The sequence below is a fragment of the Phyllostomus discolor genome, chromosome 8, assembly GCF_004126475.2.
Source record: "Phyllostomus discolor isolate MPI-MPIP mPhyDis1 chromosome 8, mPhyDis1.pri.v3, whole genome shotgun sequence".
Classification (NCBI taxonomy): domain Eukaryota; kingdom Metazoa; phylum Chordata; class Mammalia; order Chiroptera; family Phyllostomidae; genus Phyllostomus; species Phyllostomus discolor.
Window position 1 is genome coordinate 79,035,907 of NC_040910.2, and position 21,249 is coordinate 79,057,155.

Below are 21,249 nucleotides of genomic sequence, written 5' to 3' on the forward strand. Positions count from 1 at the left end.
CCTTCCAGTTCCATATTGAAAAACTGCACTAGATGGATAATTAAAGCAGAGCAACAGGTCCCACTGGTGGGGACTAAATCTGAAGTAAATGTTAATGTTGTGCAGGTTCACATGCATTAATAGGCAAGGGATACAGGTGAGGTTAGACTCTGATCAGCCATGCTACTGTACGACTTGAAATAGATCCTTTTAATTAGAGCCAAGAACCATGACAACTACCAATATCTTCCACCTGCAGTGGAAGCTGCGGTGAGCTGTAGCCTCATTAGTGAATTGTGAAAGAGGCATTCTGACTTAAAATTGGGATCTGTCTTTTGGCTGTAGTTGGGATCATTGGGCTCCTGGCTTTGAATATTTGACATGGAGAGGTTTGTCGGGACAGGCTTTACAGTTAGTTGAGGGATGTGTATCTGTGGTTTTCTCTTTGATAACTCTCCAAATGGACCTATGTAGACATCCTCATCAGCCATGGAGATGGGTTATTTGGATTCGTCTAGATGGTAAAGTCCTACTGCAGAGGTTGGCCTTAGGAGTTTTAGTTCTGAAGAGTCAATGTCCTTGACCAGCTTTTTAATTGGTTTGTGTACAGATACTACTATTAACAGTTTAGAGGCCCTGTTAGGGCCTCACAGAGAGCCACACCAAACTCGGAGACACATATCCTTTAATCGTACAATCTCTGAAGATGAGCTCTATTGTTATGAACCATTTTATATCTAACAGAATGTTTTTAAGATCAAGTAATTGTTAAAATAAACAGTGCGCCCCGGTGGGCGTACCTTGGTTGGGAATCATCCTGCAGTCCAAAAGGTCACCAGCTCAATTCTTGGTAAGGACACATGCCTGGATGGCAAGCAGGTCCCCAGTAGGGGTGTGTTGGAGAGGCAACTCATCTCCCTCTTTTTCTCTTCCCTTTCCCTCTTTCTAAGAGTAAATATTGTAGTGAATAAAATATATAAATAAATAAATAAACAAACAAACAAAGTTGGAAGGCAGTGAACATGTGGCCAGAAATTGCAGTCCAGTGCTTTTAAACAAGTAATCTGGAAGGAAATATCCCCAAGCAGTAAAGATGGGAAGGGGCTCCATCTTCACGGGGCACTCGCCTCTCTGCTATGGAGAAGAATGCCTTTCTTAAAGTGTAGTACAAGCCACATTCCTTTGAAGCCAGAAAATAGAGGTCTCTGGCCTGTTGGCTAAAGAGCTACCAGTTTCCCAAGACAAGCCTGCTCCTGTACCGAAGACAACTATTCCAGGACTCACTTGCCTTCTCAGGACTTGGACAGTTCTTAGAAGTAATCTAAAGGTTCAAATACTATTGTGTGCTAGATAGATTTAAACATCTATTCCCAGGAAAAGTCTCCTACTCTCAGAACCTTCCTTTCATCAGGTAGTTTTTCAAAATGCAGAAATATACCTGCTTCTATTAAAACTATTGTTTCTTTCCGAATCCCTTGAGATCCTTAACTGTGTCATTTTTAAAAGATCACTGGCGGGCCCTGGCTGGTATGGCTCAGTTGGATTGAGTGTCGGCCTATGAACCAAAGGGTCACTGGTTCAGTTCTCACTCAGGGCACATACCTGGGTTGTGGGCGGGGTCCCCAGTAAGAGGTGCTCAAGAGACAACTACACATTGATGTTTCTCTTCCTCTCTTTCTCCCTCCCTTCACCTCTCTAAAAATAAATAAAATATTTAAAGTAAATAAATAAAAGATCACTGGCTGAATTATCATTTGCTGAATAGCTCTGGATTGTGGAAAGAGCGTAGAGAAAAGGCCAGTGTCACTTGCAGGTACCTAATGACCAAATTTTGGGGCTTTTGAGTTTGGCATCCATGAGCAATTGAGTCTTATATAGGTTTGTATGGCAAGAGTTAGTTTGTAATTAATTGTATGTGGTCTCATTGCCACCTGTCCTTTTCACATCTCTAGCCTGTGATCCCTGAGAGTAAGGACCATGTCAGGAATCTTACCACTTAGTATACTGCCTAACATAAAATAAATGTCCAATAAATACTTGAGTGTACAGGTGAATTTGATCTTCTCTCCCCAAAGGCTATGTTTCTTGATAGGGTAGATCATACCTTTGTTTACTTTATGTCCCTCCTTCAATGTGATACCTCCTGTGTGTCTAGTTAGTAAGCAGTGGGAACTCTGTAAATAGTGACTGATAAAGAAGAAAATGCTCAGCCCTGGCTGATGTGGCCCTGTGAATTGAGTGCCAGCCTGCATGTGAAAGGGATACCAGTTTGATTCCCAGTCAGGGTACATGCCTGGGTTGCAGGCCGGGTCCCCAGTGGGGACGCGTGAGGGGCAACTACACATTGATGTTTCTCTCCCTCTTCCTCCTTCCCTTCCTCTGTCTGGAAATGGATCAATAAAATCTTTAAATTAAAAAAAAAAGAGGAAGAAGAAAATGCTCAACTTGAGGTTAAGGAAGATACTCTGATGGATATTCTACTGTTCCCCAGAAATAATTACTAATGGTTCTTTAAAAACAGTTTGGACTCAAGATTTGATAGAGCCAAGAAACTGATTTGGGTTCTAATTCTGCTACTTCCTGGCTCCATGGCTTTATATAAATCAGTTTCCTCACCTGTGTGATGGGAATAAGAGTTAATTCTCACAGTGCAGTGGTGAAAGTCAAATAAGAGCATCTGTGAAAACACTTTGTAAACTGTAATACACTATGTAGATGTAAAATGAGATTATCACTGTGCTCTTTCTAAGCTTTAGTGATTAGGAAGCTTTGTTGTCCTTACAAGCAGCACGGCTCATTATAGTGTCTTCGTAGTTTCCAGTGCTGAGCAATGAAAACTCAGGTAGAATAATTTCAGCACTACCTGATTTTTACCTTTTAATGTTTTCCTTTAATAGAGAATGGCCCTCAGCACCCTGTCTTCATTGATATATGAGCAGGGACAGAGCCTTGGTCTGTTGTTGTTGTTGTTGTTTTGGGGTTTTTTGACAGGCATATCATGATTTGAAAGACTGTCATACATGTACAGGCATACTTTGTTTTATTACACTTCACAGACAATATGTTTTTTACAAATTGGAGGTCAGACCCTCTAGTAGCAAAAACCTAACAAGTTGCTGAAGGCTGAAATGACGTTAGCATTTTTTAACAATAAAGTATTTTTAATTAAGATATATATATTGTTTGGTTTTTAGACAGTGCTATTGCACACTTAAGAGACTACACTATAGTATAAACATAACTTTTATATGCACTGGGGAACCCAAAAATCTGCGCAGCGCTCTCTATTGTGATGCTCATTTTATTGCAGTGGTCTGGAATTGAACCCGCAATATCTCTGAGGTATGCTGGTAGCTATTTCAAAGTTGCATACTAAACTTATGGGTACATCATTTTTGGGGGGAAGAGGAGCTTTAAGATGGGCTGCTGAGATGGAGAAGTCCTCAGGATTTGTACTTGAGTCCCCTGAGGCTATAGAATCTCCTTTCTCCTGGGAATCCTTTCCCTGCTGGCAGTATTTGATACGGAACAAAACTAGTCTATTTGCAAAACATCCTTTTTCAAGAACCAGTTCCTGAGCCTCTTACCTCAATGACAGTCTGTCTTTCCTGGAGGCATTTCATGATTCTGCTCCCTTTTGAGTTGAAAAACTGCCTTCTAAACTGCTTGAAAGGAATTGCTAGGAGCAAAGTGGAAATGTCATTATGAGAAAGCTTTATGATGGGTTGCTCCTGTGTTCTTGCTATGCCTATGCTGATCATTTTCTAGAAACATAGACCTTCCTTCCCTTTTAGTCTCATCTTAGATTTTACTGCCTACTCACAAGATAACCACATTTCATATTTATTTCTGTCTCTAAGAAAACAGCAAAATCCCAACAAGGCCTTACTCTTTTAAGTGTTCTTGCTGGGGATAAGCCTAAACTCACAGCCTTCATCCCACACTTCAGGGCAGACAAGAGGAGCCTGTGGCCATACTGTAGAATTCTGGAAACTGTGTTCTGCAACTTACCTGTAAAAGTGATTCTTTAGAAACCAACTAGGAGCTACTTTTGAGAGCCTCTTAATAAAAATTTTAGCCCTGGCTGGTGGGACTCAGTAGGTTGAATGCTGACCTGTAAGTCAAAGGGTGGCTGGTTTGATTCCTAGTCAGGGCACATGCCCAGGTGGCAGGCTGAGTGCCCAGTTGGGGGCCTGTAAGAGGCAACTGATAGATGTATCTCTCATACCATCTGTCTCTCTCCCTCTCTTTCTCCCTCCCTTCCCCTCTCTCTAAAAATAAAGAAAGAAATCTAAAAAATAAATAAAATAAAAATGTTAAGCATTTTACCTTGATATTAAGAGAGAAACAAGAAATCAAAATTTTTAAAGGAGATTTAGTTTTGGCCGCATGGCTCAGTTGTTATGAGCATTATTGCATTCACAGAAGGGATGCCAGTTCAATTCCTGGTCAGGGCACATACCTAGGTTGTGGGTTTGATCCCTAGTTGGGGCTCATATGTAGGCAACAAATTGATGTTCCCCCGTCCCTTCCTCTCTCTCTTAAAAAATCAATGAAAACATGTCCTCAGGTGAGGATTTATAACTAACTAATAAAGGAAATTTAAATAAGTATAGGCAGTCTTGGTTTAGTATGAAGTTCAGGTTTGCAAGTGCAGATTTTGATGTCTTAACTGTTTTGTGACTTAGAAAACAAGTAATTTTATGTGTGATTAACCACCAAAACAAGCACTTACCCATTTGTATTGCCTTGCCTCATGATTTAGGAAGTGTTACCTTCACTTCCAAGAAGCCCATTCTTTTTAGTATTTCCTAGTTCTTTAAGGGTTTATTGAGTACCTACCTTGTGCCAGGCATTGTGCAGAGTGTGGAAGTACAAAGGTAAATGAGGCATAGAGAAGGGATTTGGATTCATAATATAGTTTCAACACAAGTGCCATAGGAGAATGGGGGCTGAGAAGTAAGTCTTCCTGGAGGTAACACCTGACTTAAGCCCCCAAAATATGAGCAATCCACCAAGTGAAGGAGTAGGGGAAGGCTTGGTTCTTGTGGTTGTGGATAGTGGCTCAGAAATGAACAGTTGAGAAACAGTATGGGCTACGTAGGGAGCCACTGGGCTTAATGGAGCTGTTGAAAGTGGCAGGGTTCTGGCCACAGGGGTCTTACCTGTAGTACTGGTGAGCTTGAAATTTATCCTGTAATGGATGGTGCTTTATTAATTTGGAGAGTGATATGATCAGAACTGTTTTAAATAAATTGTCCTGCCAGCAGTGTTGGGAATAGATTGGGGGAGACATACAGGGTGGCCAGGCCACCATTCATATTTTGGTAGAAGATCTAAGTCTGTACAACCTTGCCTCACCCTTCTCTGCTTTACATGTGGTGTAGGATATCTTGGTACAAAGCCAGTGGACAGATGAAAAGAAATGATGAAAAACAGAATCAGAAGTGACAGCCTTTTCAGAGTTAATTTTAATATGACAGCTGCTGAAGCATAACAGAGTCTGTAAGCCTTTGCAAATTACATGAGTGCATTTCATTAGTTGGGCGTGGCCTATGCAGATTTACATTGAAGAGAACAAAGGTAGACTTTACAGGTGACATTTGCCTGTGGTCCTCCAGAGCTTGAAGACCTATCCTCGCAGGCCAGTTTGCCTTCAGTTTTCTCCTTCCTAATTAGGATCCTCCTCAGATTCCATCAAGGAAACAGGGAAGAAAGGGAGCAGTGAGTTGTGAGGGCTTGCTGGGCATCCGGGCATGCATGCTCAATACTCCAGGGAAGCGTGGAGCTAAGAAAATTTGCCAGCCCAGTGCTGTTTTAGGGCGTAATGATAAAGCAGGATAGCATTAAGCCCTGGGACTTAAAGGAGAGTTCTTATATATTCAACGCTCAAGTGTATTTTTAGTGTTTTCTCTTTCTTTTTTTTTCAAGATTTTATTTATTTATTTTTAGAGAGGGAAGGGAAGGAGAAAGAGAGAGAGAGAGAGAAACATCAATGTATGGTTGCTGGGGGTCATGGCCTGCAACCCAGGCATATACCCTGACTGGGAATTGAACCTGTGACGCTTTGGTTCACAGCCTGCACTCAATCCACTGAGCTATGCCAGCCAGGGCATTTTCTCATATTTTTTAAGAAAAATTTTATCCTTACCATTCAAAGATAACCCCAGGGCCAGATGTAGGATTTTTTTTTTAAGATTTCATTTATTTATTTGTTTGTTTATAGAGAGAGGGGAAGGGGAGGAGAAAGAATAGGAGAGAAACATCAGTGTATGATTGCCTGTCACGTGCCCCCTACTGGGGACCTGGCCCACAACCCAGGCATGTGCCCTGTGACTAGGAATCTAATTGGTGACCTTTTGTTTTGTAGGCCTGCTCTCAATCCACTGAACCACACCAGCCAGGCAAATGTAGGAGTTTCTTTATCTCTCTCTTTTTTTTTTTTTTTTTTTTTTTTTTTTTGGTTAAGATTTATTTATTTATTTTTAGAGAGGGGGGAAGGGAGGGAGAAGAGAGGGAGAGAAACATCAATGTGTGGTTTCATGCCCACCACCAGGGCTCTGGCCTGCAACCCAGGCATGTGTCCCGACTAGGTATCGAAGTAGTGACCCTTTGGTTCGCAGGCCAGCGCTTAATCCACTGAGCCATACCAGCCAGTGCTAAATTTAGGAATTTCTTAAGCATAAATGAATGTGGTCTTACTCTTTATAGCAGTGGTTTTCAAAATTTGGGGTTGAGCATCTGGAGGGTTTGTTAGACATAAGTTGCTGAGCCCTATCCCCAAAATTTATGGTTCAGAGGTCCTGGAGTGAGGTCTCAGAATTTGCATTTCTAATAAGTTCCCAGATGCTGCTGCTGCTCTGTGGACTACACTTTGAGAACAACTGTTGTATGGACATTATAAGTTTCCCAAGGATTTAATAAAGTCTCATGTGGCTCTTAGCATGACCTTAATGGAAATCAGTGATCTGGAAAATCCATAAGACTAGCCATACACAGCTGTAATTTTGATTCACCATTGACTTACTAAATGACTACTGTGTGTAACCTCTTAGAAAAGCTACAAATAGGGAAAATACTCACTTCTTGTCTTACTACCTCTAATAAAGGAAATAAGAGAACTGTCACATCAAGGAAAGCAGGAGAAGTGCAAGAAGTGAGCTAAAATCATGCAGCCAAGGGTGTAGGATGTCTGAGTAATCCCAGAAGAACACATGGAGGGGCCATCCTCAGTTATCTATTCATGACAAACTACCCCAAAACTCCTTGACTTAAAACAAATATTAGTTATTATCACTTATAAGTCTGTGGGTTGACTGGGCTCAGCTGAGTGGTTTTTCTGTTCTGTGTGTTGTTGCCTGGTACTGCAGTCATGTGGAAGCTTGACTGAGCTGGCATGGTCCAAGATGACTCGGTCACATAGAAGTAGTGGCGCTGGCTGTTGGTTTGGAGTACAGCAGAAGCCATTAATTGGAATGTCTTAAGTCTCCCCTGGTGACCTGTCACAGCATGACAGCAGGGCTCTGAGATGGAATATTCCAAGCATGTAAAAATGGAATCTACAGGTCTCTTAAGAACCGAGCTTTGGAAATTACATTATCACCCCTGCTGCATTCAGTTGGTCAAAACAAGACACAAGACAAACCCAATTCAAGAAGGAAATCGACTACCTGTGGATGGAAGGAGTATCAAAGAATTTGCAGTCATCTCTCATCTACAATAGGCTGATTGAGGCAGGCCTTACAGGATAATTAGGGCTTTGACAAGCATCACTTTCTAGGGTAAGAGTGTTCTAGAGGAAGAAATAGTGAGCCTTCAATCTGACTAGGGGGAAAGGGTACCCAATAGGGGCCTGGAAGATGAAATGGGACCATGTTTAAGAAGACTTTGAACAGCAGGTTGAAGAGCTTGGATTTACACTAACAGACTGAAAAGAGTGTGGAGGAACTATCAGTGATTTTATTAGCATGGTGCATGGTTAGGAAATGACACAAGGTTCCAAACCAATTCTTTATATCTTTCCCTATAAGCCCAGTGATAATAGCTCTGGATTTGGCTTCTCTAAGATGTGGGAAAGGTTGCTCACTCTTCAGGTTATTGTAAATGATGCCAAGTAAGAGTTTCGAAGGATGAGAGAGCCCTAACGGTGCTGCAGCACTAGCCAAAATAGGAGTTGAGAGCCATGAAGCTTTATGCCAGACCTAGCTAAAAGGCTTTTCCTGCTACTTCAAAGGGTTAGTTAGTTACTTAGTTTTGCCCTTGTCTTTTCCCCACAGTAACCCTCCACTGAGTGAAGAGATGTTGCCTCCTGGGGAGTGGATGTGTCACCGGTGCACTGTTCGTCGAAAGGTAATGCTGCTTTCCGAAGGCTTTGCTCAGAATGCTGGATCTAGTGCACTGATATTCTAGAGCTAAGATGGCCTGGTCCTGAAGGCATTTCTGTCCCTTCTTGTCTCTTCCAGCCCTGGAATCACCCATGTTGTCCTCATGGTGACTCTTTGGAATCCAGTAGGGCCTAAAATCCAAACATGGGCTGCTGAAATGGGCAGAAGAGGTGTGTTAATTTACTAAGCCATGTTCATTCAATAGTGACAGGAGAGGTCTGATCTCCTTGTAGACCTCCTGTAAGTGGCCTGAATGTGGCAACTATATCCATGGCTGAAAGTAGCTGAAGAAAAAACAGGCTGCTTCTCCAGCTTGATGAAAAAAGGATTTCTCTCACCCCAAAGCAAATAATACACTGGTATTCAAAGGCTAAACCAGGTGTATTGTGGTGGGGGAGGGGAGACTTGAACCCACGAGTACCCTGGATTGCCTAATCTCTCTTTAGCTCCCCATCCCTCAGTTTTGATAACTCAGCACTGTCTTTTAGAATGTTATTTCTACTTCGAGAGAGCTTCTGTGGGATGCAAAAGCTAAATTCTCCTTATCAAAAAAAGGAAGTAGGTGTGTTTCCACCCAGATTATGAGGAAGTCAATCCTCAAATTATAGGCTGTAGATTATAGTTTGTCTGCAAATTGTAAACCTCCCCCTTCCCTCCCCCCACACTGATTATACACCAAGTAACTTCCTTTGTTGTGACATCACTTCTGTTTTCCTCGCCCCGAACATGATGTCACAATGAATGATGACTTCCGTGGTTGCAGAAACAGGATGAGATGATTCAGAGATTGTGGTTTCTGTGTGTAACAGTTTTCAGCCTTTAAGAAGGTAAATAGTTAGGCAGACATTTTTCAGTGTGTTCACAATGGTTCCTTTTAAAAAGCAACCCAAGGCCGACTCAGCCTCCTAACCACAGCTGTAGTTTGATTTCTCTTCAGGTCTATAAAACAGGGTGTCCTCCAGCCTGTTCATCTCCCAGGATCTCTTCCTGTTTTTCCTCAGATTAGAGTGGGGCCAATTAGAGACACCAGCCAGAAAGTGTTTCAGAAATTTACCATTCAAAAAAGCTGGACGTGAAAGGGTTGGGAACAGCTGAGGGAGAAGAGGTGAAGCCAGGAAGAAAGGGTGGAGAAGAGAAACTAGCATTATTTTAGTGCCCGTCATCTGGGTATTTTACAAATGTTATCTCATTTACTCCGTATAGCCATCTGTGGGTGCTGGTGGTAGTATCTCCATTTTAGGAAAGAAGAAACTTATGCTCACAAGTGCAGAATAACTTTTCCAAGAGCTCAAAGGAATTGACAAAGCCAAGATTTGAATCAAATTCTGCTTCACTCCAAAGCTCTATCAATTGAAACTCTGCATCAATTTTCTGGAAACAGCTACTTGCTGAGGATTATAGTATGCCTTTTTCTAACATAGTATGCTTTTGCTTTTTCTTTGTTTTTATTGATTTTAGAAAGAGAAAGGGAGAGAGAGAAACATCGATTTGTTGTTTCAGTTATTTATATTTATTCATTGATTGCTTCTTGAATGTTCCCTGACCCACAGTCTTGGCCTATTGGGACAATGCTCTAACCAACTGAGCTACCCGGCCAGGACAGTATGCTTTTTCTGAAATGCTACTCTGACCTGCTCTCAAATTGGTCCTCTTTGCCTACCAGAGCCAAATCTCTTTTCCGCCACTACCGCCTTTTTCCCACTTTGGCCTCCTGTGGTGACACTGAAGTAGGTTGAAATGGTACTTCTGAGCCTCATCCACCTCTGATGTACAGGTTCTATTCATAATGGAGGTTAGGTTCTCCCAACTCAGAGCCATCCCTTTCATATATATGACCCTCTTTATCGTCACCATGTCCCTGAGAAGTGGAGAGGAAAGGTTTTACTAGACTCTCTTTACAGATAAATTCCTGCCCAACAACCTAAGTCTCCCAAGGTCATAAGAAGTCATGACAGAACTGGGACAAGATCCCAGGCCTCCTGACTAGAGACCAGTGTTGAACTTTCATTTGACCACAATATTTGGAGTCCTGGAGGGAAGTGTATTGTCAGTCATCGAGTCCTACTGAATACACTTAGTCTTTTTCCATTTCTTCACCTTTCCAAAGAAGCGTCACTTTCAGAATACTAGTTAAATTTGAAACATTGAAAACCACCGTGACAACTGCTGAGTTTTTATCCTTCACATACCACCCTTCCACTTTGTAATGTGGTTGCCTTCCAGGCCAGCACCCAATCTTCCCAGACAGGGAGTTCTGCTTGCCTATTTTACCTCTTACCTTTGCTTTTGCAGATTTTATTTTAAGCAGAGTTCTTTAAAAAACCATTCAGGAGGTCAGGATGCCACTCCAAGGCAAACTACCATGATCTCATTGGTTTATTCTTACTGTGTTAATTTTTCATCCCTTTGCACCTCTACTTTGCATAGAGATACTGTGTATCATATGATGACTTATCAGAGCAGGGGTGTCCAACCTTTTGGTGTCTCTGGGCCACACTGGAAGAAGAGTTGTCTTAGGCCATACATGAAATACATTGCAACATGTAATCACAAAAAATCTCATGTTTTAAGTAAATTTACAATTTTGTGTCGGGCCGCATTTATAGCCATCCTGAGCCACATGTGGCCCACAGGCCTCAAGTTGGACACCCATGACTTAGAGTAAATGATGTGTGATTTATATAGTTTCTAACTTTCTGTGCTTTTTGGTAATTCTCTGCTGCAGTAGTTTTGCCAGCTTTAGTTTAACTCAGCTATAGTTTTGTGAACTTTAACAGACATGTGTTCCCAAGTGAATGAGTCTGTGACTTTAATAATTTTGGTTACTAGTCTAGCAAGACTCTGTAGCATCCATTTCTTTCTATTTTGTGGTACTTTATATGATGGACCCACCTGTTCATTTTCACAGAAGCGAGAGCAGAAAAAGGAGCTGGGCCATGTTAATGGACTGGTGGACAAATCCAGCAAACGGACTACATCCCCCAGCAGTGACACTGACTTGTTGGACAGATCAGCTAGCAAAACCGAACTCAAGGCAATTGCCCATGCCCGGATCCTGGAGAGGAGAGCCAGCCGGCCTGGCACGCCCACATCCAATGCCAGCACAGAGACCCCCACCTCTGAGCAGAACGACGTTGACGAGGATATCATTGACGTGGATGAGGAGCCAGTGGCAGCAGAACCGGACTATGTGCAGCCCCAGCTGAGGCGGCCTTTTGAGCTGCTGATTGCTGCCGCCATGGAGCGGAACCCCACCCAATTCCAGTTGCCCAATGAACTGACTTGTACCACTGCACTACCAGGTTAGCCAAACCATTACCTCCCCTCTCCCACCCCAGCTTTCCTGAAGGGTTATCATCCAGCCAAGGGGCAGTGCTACCTGTGAGGTCACTGTCTGTGTAGCCACTGTCTTGTGCTGTCCATGGTTCATCCTAGAGAGATCTTTGGAGGTTTTAGCTTTGATAGTTCTTGTTCAGTTTTCTATTTTCCAACCTTCCCATGGTTACTTTTTAAAAAATTAATAGGTAATACAGTCACATGATTCAAAATCAAGAAATATAAAAAGGCTTACGATGAAAAATTTCCCTCCCACTCCTGTCTGCCATTTGCCAAGCCTGCACCTTCCTACTCCTCGCAGATAAACCACTGTTTTGTTCCTCTGTATCTCCTTCTAGAATTTCTTTGTGCATATATAAATAAGCAAATATAGATGCATGATCATTATTTCCCCCTTAAATAGTGTACTTGGTGTACTGTTCTACACCTTGCTTTTTTCTTAATGTCACAATGCCCTGTAGATAGAGATCTTTTCAAATTAATATAGACATTCCTCAGTTTCTCTTAAAAGTTGCATATATAGTTGTATCCATTATATAGATATGCCATAATTTATTTAATTTCCTGTTAATGGACATTCTGATTTTTCCTAATCTTTTATTTCTATAGATAGTGCTCCAACAAATAATTCTGTCATTGTACACACATGATTGTGTATCTGTACGATAAATTCTTAATATTAGAATTGTTGGGTCAAAACTATAATTTATAGTGTTGATAAACATTACCAAATTTCCCTTTTAAAAAAATCAAGTCATGACTTCTATTTGATACCATGAAGCTTCTAGATGTTATTTGGTTCTTCCAGCGAAAGTGAAATTGCAGGCTTGAGAAACCTACTGGCCTGTAGGTTACATATGGGATTAAAGCTTTTCTGATTTCTGTTAAAATCCAGTGAATTTGTAGCTTTTTCCCCAGCTACTTCCATAGAATAGGCTTTTTGACCTATTTATATTTCTTAGGTTGCCAGTATCTAACTTAGGCTTCTAGCCACGTTTATGTTTGTAAAACATTTAGATGTGTTTCTGCCACAGAACGGGTGACTTCTGATCAAAATTCTGACTTAGTCTCAGTCTCCCTTCTAATTCTTTCTCTCACTTGAAACCAGCCCAGGGGGCCTCAGAAAGAGATATATCTCTAGGCCATAATACCTGCCTAGAGATACCCTGTACTGGGATCTCTTTCTTTCCCTTACTGTTGTTTCCATGTCTCAGGCTAGGAACTCGGCACCCAGAGAAAGTTTAGCACCATCAACTTCTCTTCTAGGTTCTAGCAAGAGAAGAAGAAAGGAGGAAACCACAGGGAAAAATGTTAAGAAGACTCAGCATGAGTTAGATCACAATGGTCTTGTACCCTTACCAGTCAAAGTCTGCTTCACGTGTAACAGGTATTTTTCTTCTATACTAAGGGGCTCTTCCTCATATTCAGCAAATGGTATTTTTCTCTTGTCCCTCCCCTCTGTGTTATTCCCTGAAGAACCACGGTACCAAAGTACTGTAAACTGTGTTTATAGAGGCTAGAATGAGAGGAGTTGGACTTAAACTGAAGTGTGAGATATTTAGACTAGCTATCAGGAAGAATTCTGGCCAGCAGAGACGCAAGTCCCTAGAAACAGCAAATATTGTTAAAGCACTAAAGGTGAGTTTTAAAGTAGTGCAGGTATGCATGGTAGCTCATGTGCGTCAGACTGGATGACTGTCAAAAGCCTCTGTGCCGGCCTGTGAACCAAAAGCCTCTAGGTTGTCCCAGTTGTACCTTCGTGGGACACTGGTTTCCTTCAAATAAGATCTCCTCAGTGACAGACACCAGCTGCTTCATTTACTGAAGATGGACTTGTTTAAATGTGTTAGAAGGGCAAGATAACAGGAGAAAAACATATGAAAAAGAAATATTCCTCAGCAAAAGCTCTAGGGAACTAGATAGAGCAGCAGAACTCTGAGCCAGGCCCAAACTGTGGCTCTAATGCATCTTGAGGACCCAAGGAATATCATAGTTAAAAATTATAATTGGCATTTACTTAGGCCCCCTCCCTTTAATTATACTACATGAATACATTAAAAAATCATTTTCCCAGCGCAGCACTCTGGCTATCAGTTTTTCTGGGTGCTTCATGCAGAAAAAAATTTTTTTGCTGTAGTAGGTTTTAGACAGGTTGCTAGTGTGTGTGTGTGTGTGTGTGTGTGTAAAAATTTTTTTTAATGAACCAGTTGTTTTCTTTTAAGGACTAGAAATACCAGAGTAGGTTGGCTATCTTCCCCCAGTGTGTACTGCACATTGATCAATCATACTCTAACAGCCACTTTAGCTGTACTCCAAGTAAACATTCACTTCCTGACAAGTCACAGCCCTCTTAGAAGAGAGAATAATGGAGAACCTGTGGTAGCCCCCAACTTCATCCATCTTCCTAATCGTTAATGTAACTGAATCACTGGGGGAGGAGGATGTGGGAGAACATTGTTAGGATTAAGGAGGGGAGGTTGTTCCATAGTGCAGAGTTGGTTTGAATTCTCCCATCTTGCCACAGAAATGGCCTACATCTCTTTTTTGCAGGAGTTGTCGCGTGGCCCCTCTCATCCAGTGTGACTATTGTCCCCTCCTGTTCCACATGGACTGCCTCGAGCCACCACTCACTGCCATGCCCCTGGGCAGATGGATGTGTCCGAATCACATCGAACATGTGGTGGTAAGAACAGCAGTGTCCCTTCCGTCCTCTTCGGGCACAGCTGGAGCATGGACTCATTCAGTAGAAACCATAGTAAGGTCAGCTTTGTATGAGAATTCACTATAATCTCTCAGATGCTGGTTTCTGCAGACCATCCTACTCAATTTCAGTTATTTTGACATGTCTCAGCTGTGCATTTTGCTCCTTCTCACAATGCCTTGTTTTAGCTGCACAAGCAGACTTGGTTGTTTGTGAATAATTTCTTCCGCAGTGAATTAAGCAGTTGATGTTACAGCCCTAAAACAGGATGTATTAGATCCAACCTTAGGGAAATACATGCCCTCATGGTAGTTGCTTTCATATTTTCCTGCCCCTTGTTTTTAGAGAGAACAAACTAACAAAATTCTAAAATATTTATTTTTATATTCTAGAAATTAGCTAATTGCTCAGTAATTTTGGAAAAGTTGACATGGTTATAATGGTACTCCAGGCAACCCATTTATTGAACACCTGATTTGCTCTAGGTACCAAATGAGGCTCTTTTTCCCTTCTCTTACTTTAATTCTTTACAATCACCTTGTCATAACACTTATAGGTGTTGAGTAAGTTAAGTCGCTGAGTGAACAGTTTGAAGGTATTACTTCCCAGGAGTCTTGGGTACACTTTCCAGACCACTTCCTAGGTCTAGAACAGAACTGTCATTTATCTCCAAAGGAGGTTTAAGCCCTTGGGCACTTAGAATGGTCACTTACAAGACTGAACAGGGGAGGGCTTCAGGAGGAGCAGCTCCCTTATAAAAACAGCCTTTCCAAATTAAAAAAAAAAAAGAAATGTTACTGCATAAGACATCAAATGGTGACAACCATGAAATGACTATTGGCTCTCGGCGTGACAGTGTGTTCCCTACTTTACACTGAGAAGAACTTCGGTTACAGGCTTGCACACGTGGAATAAGATGGTTAGTTGCTTTGCCCTCTTCATTTGACTAATGCCGCTCAGAAAGGTTTATCTAGGAGAAAGCTTCTCTCTGAGGCTCAGTGTGAATACCTTGTTTTGCTTCCTACTGAACCAGAAAAAGTGAACCATGAGCAGTTTACCCAAATATGAATCATAAAGAGCACCTTTCCAGCAGATGCAAATTTGTTGATTGGGTAACTTGTTATTATTGGCCTTTTAGAGCAGTCCAAGGGGGTTTTTTGCCTCCTATAGAACAAGGCTGTGATGTCCAGATGGGTTCCCTAATGCTCCCTGGTACCATGGGAAAGGAATAGGGCAGGGCACACAGGAGTCCAGTCTGTCCCAACCGTCAGCCAGACTCCTGTACAGACAACAGTCCTGCTTCCTGTGGGAGAGTCTCTTGCTGGGAATGGAGTCTGGGTCTCTTAGGGGCCAAGGCTTGCCTCTCCTCGAAAACCTATGCTCTGTTAGGACACACTAACAAAGGGTGGTCTGAGCTGGAGAGAAGACTGTCAGACTGAATTTGAAAGGCTATTTCTTGGCTAATTCCCTATTTCCCTTTGAGCCTCTCAGGGAATGGGAACATACCGGTTTTCCCTTGTTGTACTGGGCAGAGCTGAGGGAGAAAGTCTCATGCATGTTCCCAGCCTTCTAACAGGAGTGTTGACAGACAACTTCATTTGGTCCATTAAAGGCTTAGAGAATAGTTAGTTGGGAGAGGGATGCCTTTTGAGATTCACCGCAGGGATGTTTCTGCTTTGTCCCTAGCTGAACCAGAAGAATATGACGCTGAGTAACCGGTGCCAGGTGTTTGACCGTTTCCAGGACACCATTTCGCAGCATGTCGTCAAGGTGGACTTCCTGAACCGAATTCATAAGAAGCACCCTCCTAACCGACGTGTGCTCCAGTCGGTCAAAAGAAGAAGCTTGAAGGTGAGTCACACCCCGGTTTGGGCAGGTAGTGGATTCGGATTGCCTTCATGGGATATACAGGGTCATGGTCGCACTTTTACAGATAGGGAGACTGAAGCCCCTGAGACTTGTCTATGGTATCTCAGGAAGTAATGAATGTGAGTGTACTACTTCTTCTTCTCCTCCTCCTCCTCCTCCTCTTCCTTCTTCTTCTTTTTTTTAAGATTTTTTTTTTTCCTCCAGAGAGAGGCGAAGGGAGGGAGAGAGAGAAACATCAATCAGTTGCCCCTTGCATGCCCCCAGCCATGGACCTGGCCTGCAGCCCAGGCATGTGCCCCAACCTGGAATAGAACCAGTGATCTTTTGCTTTGCAGGATGATGTCCAACCCACTGAGCCAGGCCAGTCAGGGCATGTATATTTTAATACTTGAGGGTGGTCAGGATTATGAGTGCCAGACCCCAAAGTATAGGCCTTCAAACTGCAAGTCTCTAGCTTTCCTGAGGATAAACTCCCTTTTGCCCCTCCCACCTAATTTAGATGTGCTCTGCTATTACTGCCCCTTGCCTGGCACTCATGCCATGTGATTCTGTTAGGTGGCCCCTTTCCCAGAGCTGTCTGGCGAGGTGAAGGTGGGGTGATTAAGCAGAAGACCATATGGAAAGTTAGGAGCTCTCCTAACTGAGGAACTTAAGAGGAAAAAGAAAGTTAAATCTATTTTTCCAGGCTGCTGCCAATACGTTTCATGTACTTGACATTTGCTAAAGTGTGTCCAAAGAATTTGACAAAAATTTTCTTATAAACCATTCAATCCCCTGATTCATTTCACCTAGAGAGCCCAACACTATAAACCCATATATAAACTGGATTTTTCTCTTGAAGTAATCTCACAGACTGTCCTCAGTGCTGATAGAAACCAGCAATTCTGAAATGTGGCCACTTGGTGGCAGCCATACTTTAAAATCACACCACTCGCATCACTTTCACTGAGTGTCACCACCAGCAAGATGTTAACTGTTGAAAATTAGATAACAAACTCTTAACTCTGTAAATATTTATACATCAGTGGAAACACCAGTTTCCCAAAATTAAGGTGTTTTCAGTTGGTGGTAGGTTATATTAGAGGTGCCATGCCTCATACCTTAATTAAACAAAACTAAAATAAATGTAGTCTTACAATTCACCATGTTGATATGCAGAGAGCCTGGCTACTGAAATGAATGGGCCCGGAGGCCTTGATAAAATCCTGTCATTTTATGATGCTTCCTTTTAGTACATGTGCTACCGAAGTGAGCACATGATGCTTCCTTTTAAAATGCTTCCCAGTTCTTGAAGAAAATCCAAGGGCACACATTATCCGAAAAGCATGTTGTGCTTGGACAACCTGAGAGTGAAATAAGGTCCGGGAACCATTTTCAGCTCTTCTTCCCTTATCCTCCCTAAGGACCTGGTCACCAAATATCTTGGTTCTCCAAATGTGTTCCAAATTTACATCTCTGCCTTATGTGCTGCTCCCCTACCCTATTTCTCCTTGGTCTGCCTAGAAGTTTTTTGTTTGTTTGTTTGTTTGTTTGCTTTTTAAGTTTATTTTTAGAGAGGGGGGAAGGGAGAGAGAAAGAGGGAGAGAAACATCGATGTTTGAGAGAAACATCTGGCTATCTCTCGCACGCCCTGCACTGGGGACCTGGCCCACAACCCAGGCATGTGCCCTGACTGGGAATTGAACCAACAACCTATCAGTTTACAGGCCAGCACTCAGTCCACTGAGCCACATGAGCCAGTGCTGCCTGGAAGTTTTTTCTTATCTTCAAGTCTCAGCTCAAATACTGCCTTCCTATAAAATCTCTAATCCAACACTTCTGTCCCCTGTCCCCAGAGAAAAATAAGCACTCTTCTCCATGTTTTTATAGCTACTTAGATATGCCTTTATTCTAGGATCCATTACATTTATTGTAATTTTTCTGCATTTATCTCCCGTACTAGACTGTGAGCTCCTTGAGGGCAAGGCATAAGTTTTGTTCATCTCTGGATCTCTAGGATTTGGCACAATGCTCAGGCTCAGGAGTGCTCAATAAATGTTGGTTAAATGCATGAATGATTCTTTGCTTGTTTGGCTGTTTCATTCTTACGTGGTGTGACTCAAAGTGTGTCTTCTCTCTATGCATCAAAGAGGTCTTCGATTGTTTCATTAGTCATGAATGAATGGTTGAAGAAAACTGACTTTGACTGAGAGATTATCTGGAGCCAGGCCTCATGCTGAGCATTTCTACCATGAATGTGATGTCATTTAATATTTTATCTTCCAGATATTGTTTAGTCAGTTCTCAAACTTGACCCTAAGCAATAAGATCCTAGAATACCACTCTGGAGCCCTGTTTGGTGTCAGTCTTCCACTTCTTAGACCAAAGCAGAGGCAGAATGCAACAATTTCTGGCTTCTTCAGGCCTTAGACCTTAATGAAGAAAAGTGGGGGCCATGCCTGCTGTGGCCAGTTCTGTGCCTTCTCAGGCTAGTGTGTGTATGTGTCTGACAAAGAGATGATGGCACAGAGCACTTGCAGCCCACTGAGCCACCTTGTCCTCAGTGAAACCCATAGGGGATGACAGTCTCATGGGCATTAGCACCAAGGACAGAAGATAATTGTCAGAGCAGAATCAACTGGTCATGTTGGTACTATCTTCCTCTTCTTCCTCCTTCTGTCTGTCCTAAACAGGTTCCTGATGCTATAAAATCTCAGTACCAGTTTCCACCCCCACTCATTGCACCCGCGGCCATTCGGGATGGGGAGCTGATCTGCAATGGGATCCCTGAGGAATCACAGATGCACCTTTTGAACTCTGAGCACTTAGCCACCCAGGCAGAGCAGCAAGAGGTGAGTGAAGGCAGGGCTGGGATTCCAAATCTAATCTTCCATCTCTCTGCATCTATTATTGGAAGTAGCCTCATTCCCAGCCCTATCTTCTACAGTCCACCCCCCGCCCCACATACAACCCCCCAAGAGTTGAATATTTCAGGGAAAACCTCTGGCTCAGATCTTGAGGCAAGTAAGAGAACTACAGAGTCAACCAGTCTGCTTCTCTCCGTCAGTCTGCCAGTGCGCTATGAGATGGGCAAAACTGTCTTATAGAAAGAGCTCAGTAGACCCATAGAAAGGCTAGGTGATAGTGCTGGACACATAGCCAATGCTTAGGGTACTTGCTGAATATTAGTCACAAGGTGATCCTTAGGGGCAGAGCCAGAATGGGAATCCCAAGCTCTGCTGACCAGGGTGTTGTCTGCTGAGTATACCAACAAGTCTTGCTTGGGAATGGAAATGGAATCCTATCAGGAGTCAAGCACACCCTTTCTGGGCATTCGTGATGGGACCTCGGAAACAGTATTTATCAGCTCTGCTGTAGCCCTGGCCACTGTGGCAGGAAAGGACCAGCGCCTCCCAGGCCTCTTACCCTCCTCTCCTCTCCTCTCCTTCCATTACAGTGGCTCTGTAGTGTTGTTGCGCTCCAGTGCAGCATATTGAAACATTTATCTGCTAAGCAGATGCCTTCGCATTGGGACTCTGAACAGACAGAGAAGGCTGATATTAAGCCTGTTATTGTGACTGACAGCTCAATCACCACCTCCCTGCAAACAGCTGACAAGGCACCTACACCTTCCCACTATCCCTTGTCCTGCCCCTCAGGGATTAGCACCCAGAATTCCCTGAGCTGCTCTCCACCCCACCAACCCCCAGCGCTAGAGGACATCAGCTGCAGTTCTTGTGCGGAAAAATCCAAGAAAGCCCCCTGTGGGACTGCCAACGGGCCAATGAACACAGAGGTGAAAGCCAATGGCCCACACCTCTACAGCAGCCCCACTGATTCCACGGACCCCCGGCGACTTCCAGGCGCCAACACCCCCCTACCAGGCCTCTCACACCGGCAAGGCTGGCCCCGGCCCCTCACACCACCAGCGGCTGGGGGGCTTCAGAACCACACCGTCGGCATCATTGTGAAGACAGAGAATGCCACTGGCCCCAGCTCTTGTCCCCAGAGGAGTTTGGTTCCTGTCCCAAGCCTGCCCCCTTCCATTCCCAGCTCTTGTGCCAGCATCGAGAACACCAGCACTTTGCAAAGAAAGACTGTCCAATCACAAATAGGACCTCCATTGACAGATTCAAGGCCACTGGGCTCACCCCCAAATGCCACCCGGGTGCTTACTCCCCCCCAAGCAGCAGGAGACGGTATCTTGGCCACAGGAGCCAACCAACGATTCTGCTCACCAGCGCCATCATCAGGTGAGTGCTGCTCAGCCTTAGGGTGATTTGGAGTAATTTTATGCTCTTCATAGCAAATAAGACTTAAGCTTCAAAAAAAAAAAAAAAAACCACGTTCTGAATATTTTAGAGCAGGAGTGTCAAAACTCATTGTCACCAGGGCCACATCAGCCATGAGGTTGCCTTCAAAAGGCCAAATTTCATTTTAGGACTGTATAACTGTAATTAATTATCCCTTAACAGTTAAGCAAGAGCTCAGCGCTGGTGCTGGGTAGAAACAAGGTGCCGGGCTGGATAAAACAAGGTGGAGGGCTGAATTCGGCCCTCGGGCCTTGTTTGTCACCTGTTCTTTAGAGGATTTTGATCTCAATATAGTTGCCCCCCCCCTCCTTTTCTATGATAGAAGAACAAGCACATGTTAACTTGTCTTCATTTTATCAGTGGGACTGCTCAGGCTGAAAGCTTAAGGGAAAGGTGATCTACCAAGTCAGTAGCAGGATTGGAGCTAAAGCCTAGGTCTCCTGATTCTTCCTTCCCACACCTTCCAAGTCTAGTCTTCTCCCTGTTTTGTTCCATCACCCTAGACAAGGCAGCACGTGCTCCAGAACCACTGGTCAGCCTGAGGCTCTGGGTAATGGCCTCAGTGTTTCATGATCCATACTAGAGGTCTGATCCAGACTCGGAGCCAAACTATTTGAAGGAATCTCCATGTCAGGGAAAACAAGGCTAGAAAGCAACACTGCCTTTCGAATAGCTACAGAGTGGGATG

The 21,249-nt window shown here is 43.3% G+C and overlaps 1 protein-coding gene and 1 long non-coding RNA gene across 4 annotated transcripts in view; one reads left to right on the forward strand and one right to left on the reverse strand.

Moving 5' to 3' along the window:
• The window catches only part of PHF12 (PHD finger protein 12), a 40,786-nt gene that overhangs the window by 13,781 nt on the left and 5,756 nt on the right, over positions 1-21,249 (forward strand). For all 3 annotated transcript variants that reach the window (XR_004904809.1, XM_028521823.2, XM_036033333.1), the window contains 7 exons: positions 8,256-8,328; positions 11,272-11,665; positions 12,966-13,086; positions 14,250-14,382; positions 16,087-16,251; positions 18,942-19,100; positions 19,706-20,501. Coding sequence is in view for 2 of the 3 variants with exons in the window: in XM_028521823.2 (XP_028377624.1) it covers positions 8,256-8,328; positions 11,272-11,665; positions 12,966-13,086; positions 14,250-14,382; positions 16,087-16,251; positions 18,942-19,100; positions 19,706-20,501 (1,841 nt within the window). In the remaining variant the exon portion in view is untranslated. The remainder of the gene's footprint in view (positions 1-8,255; positions 8,329-11,271; positions 11,666-12,965; positions 13,087-14,249; positions 14,383-16,086; positions 16,252-18,941; positions 19,101-19,705; positions 20,502-21,249) is intronic.
• Positions 313-847, reverse strand: LOC118502129. The gene is made up of 2 exons (XR_004904810.1): positions 675-847; positions 313-615 (listed from the first exon to the last, which is right to left on the reverse strand). It is a non-coding gene; the product is annotated as an uncharacterized LOC118502129 (long non-coding RNA).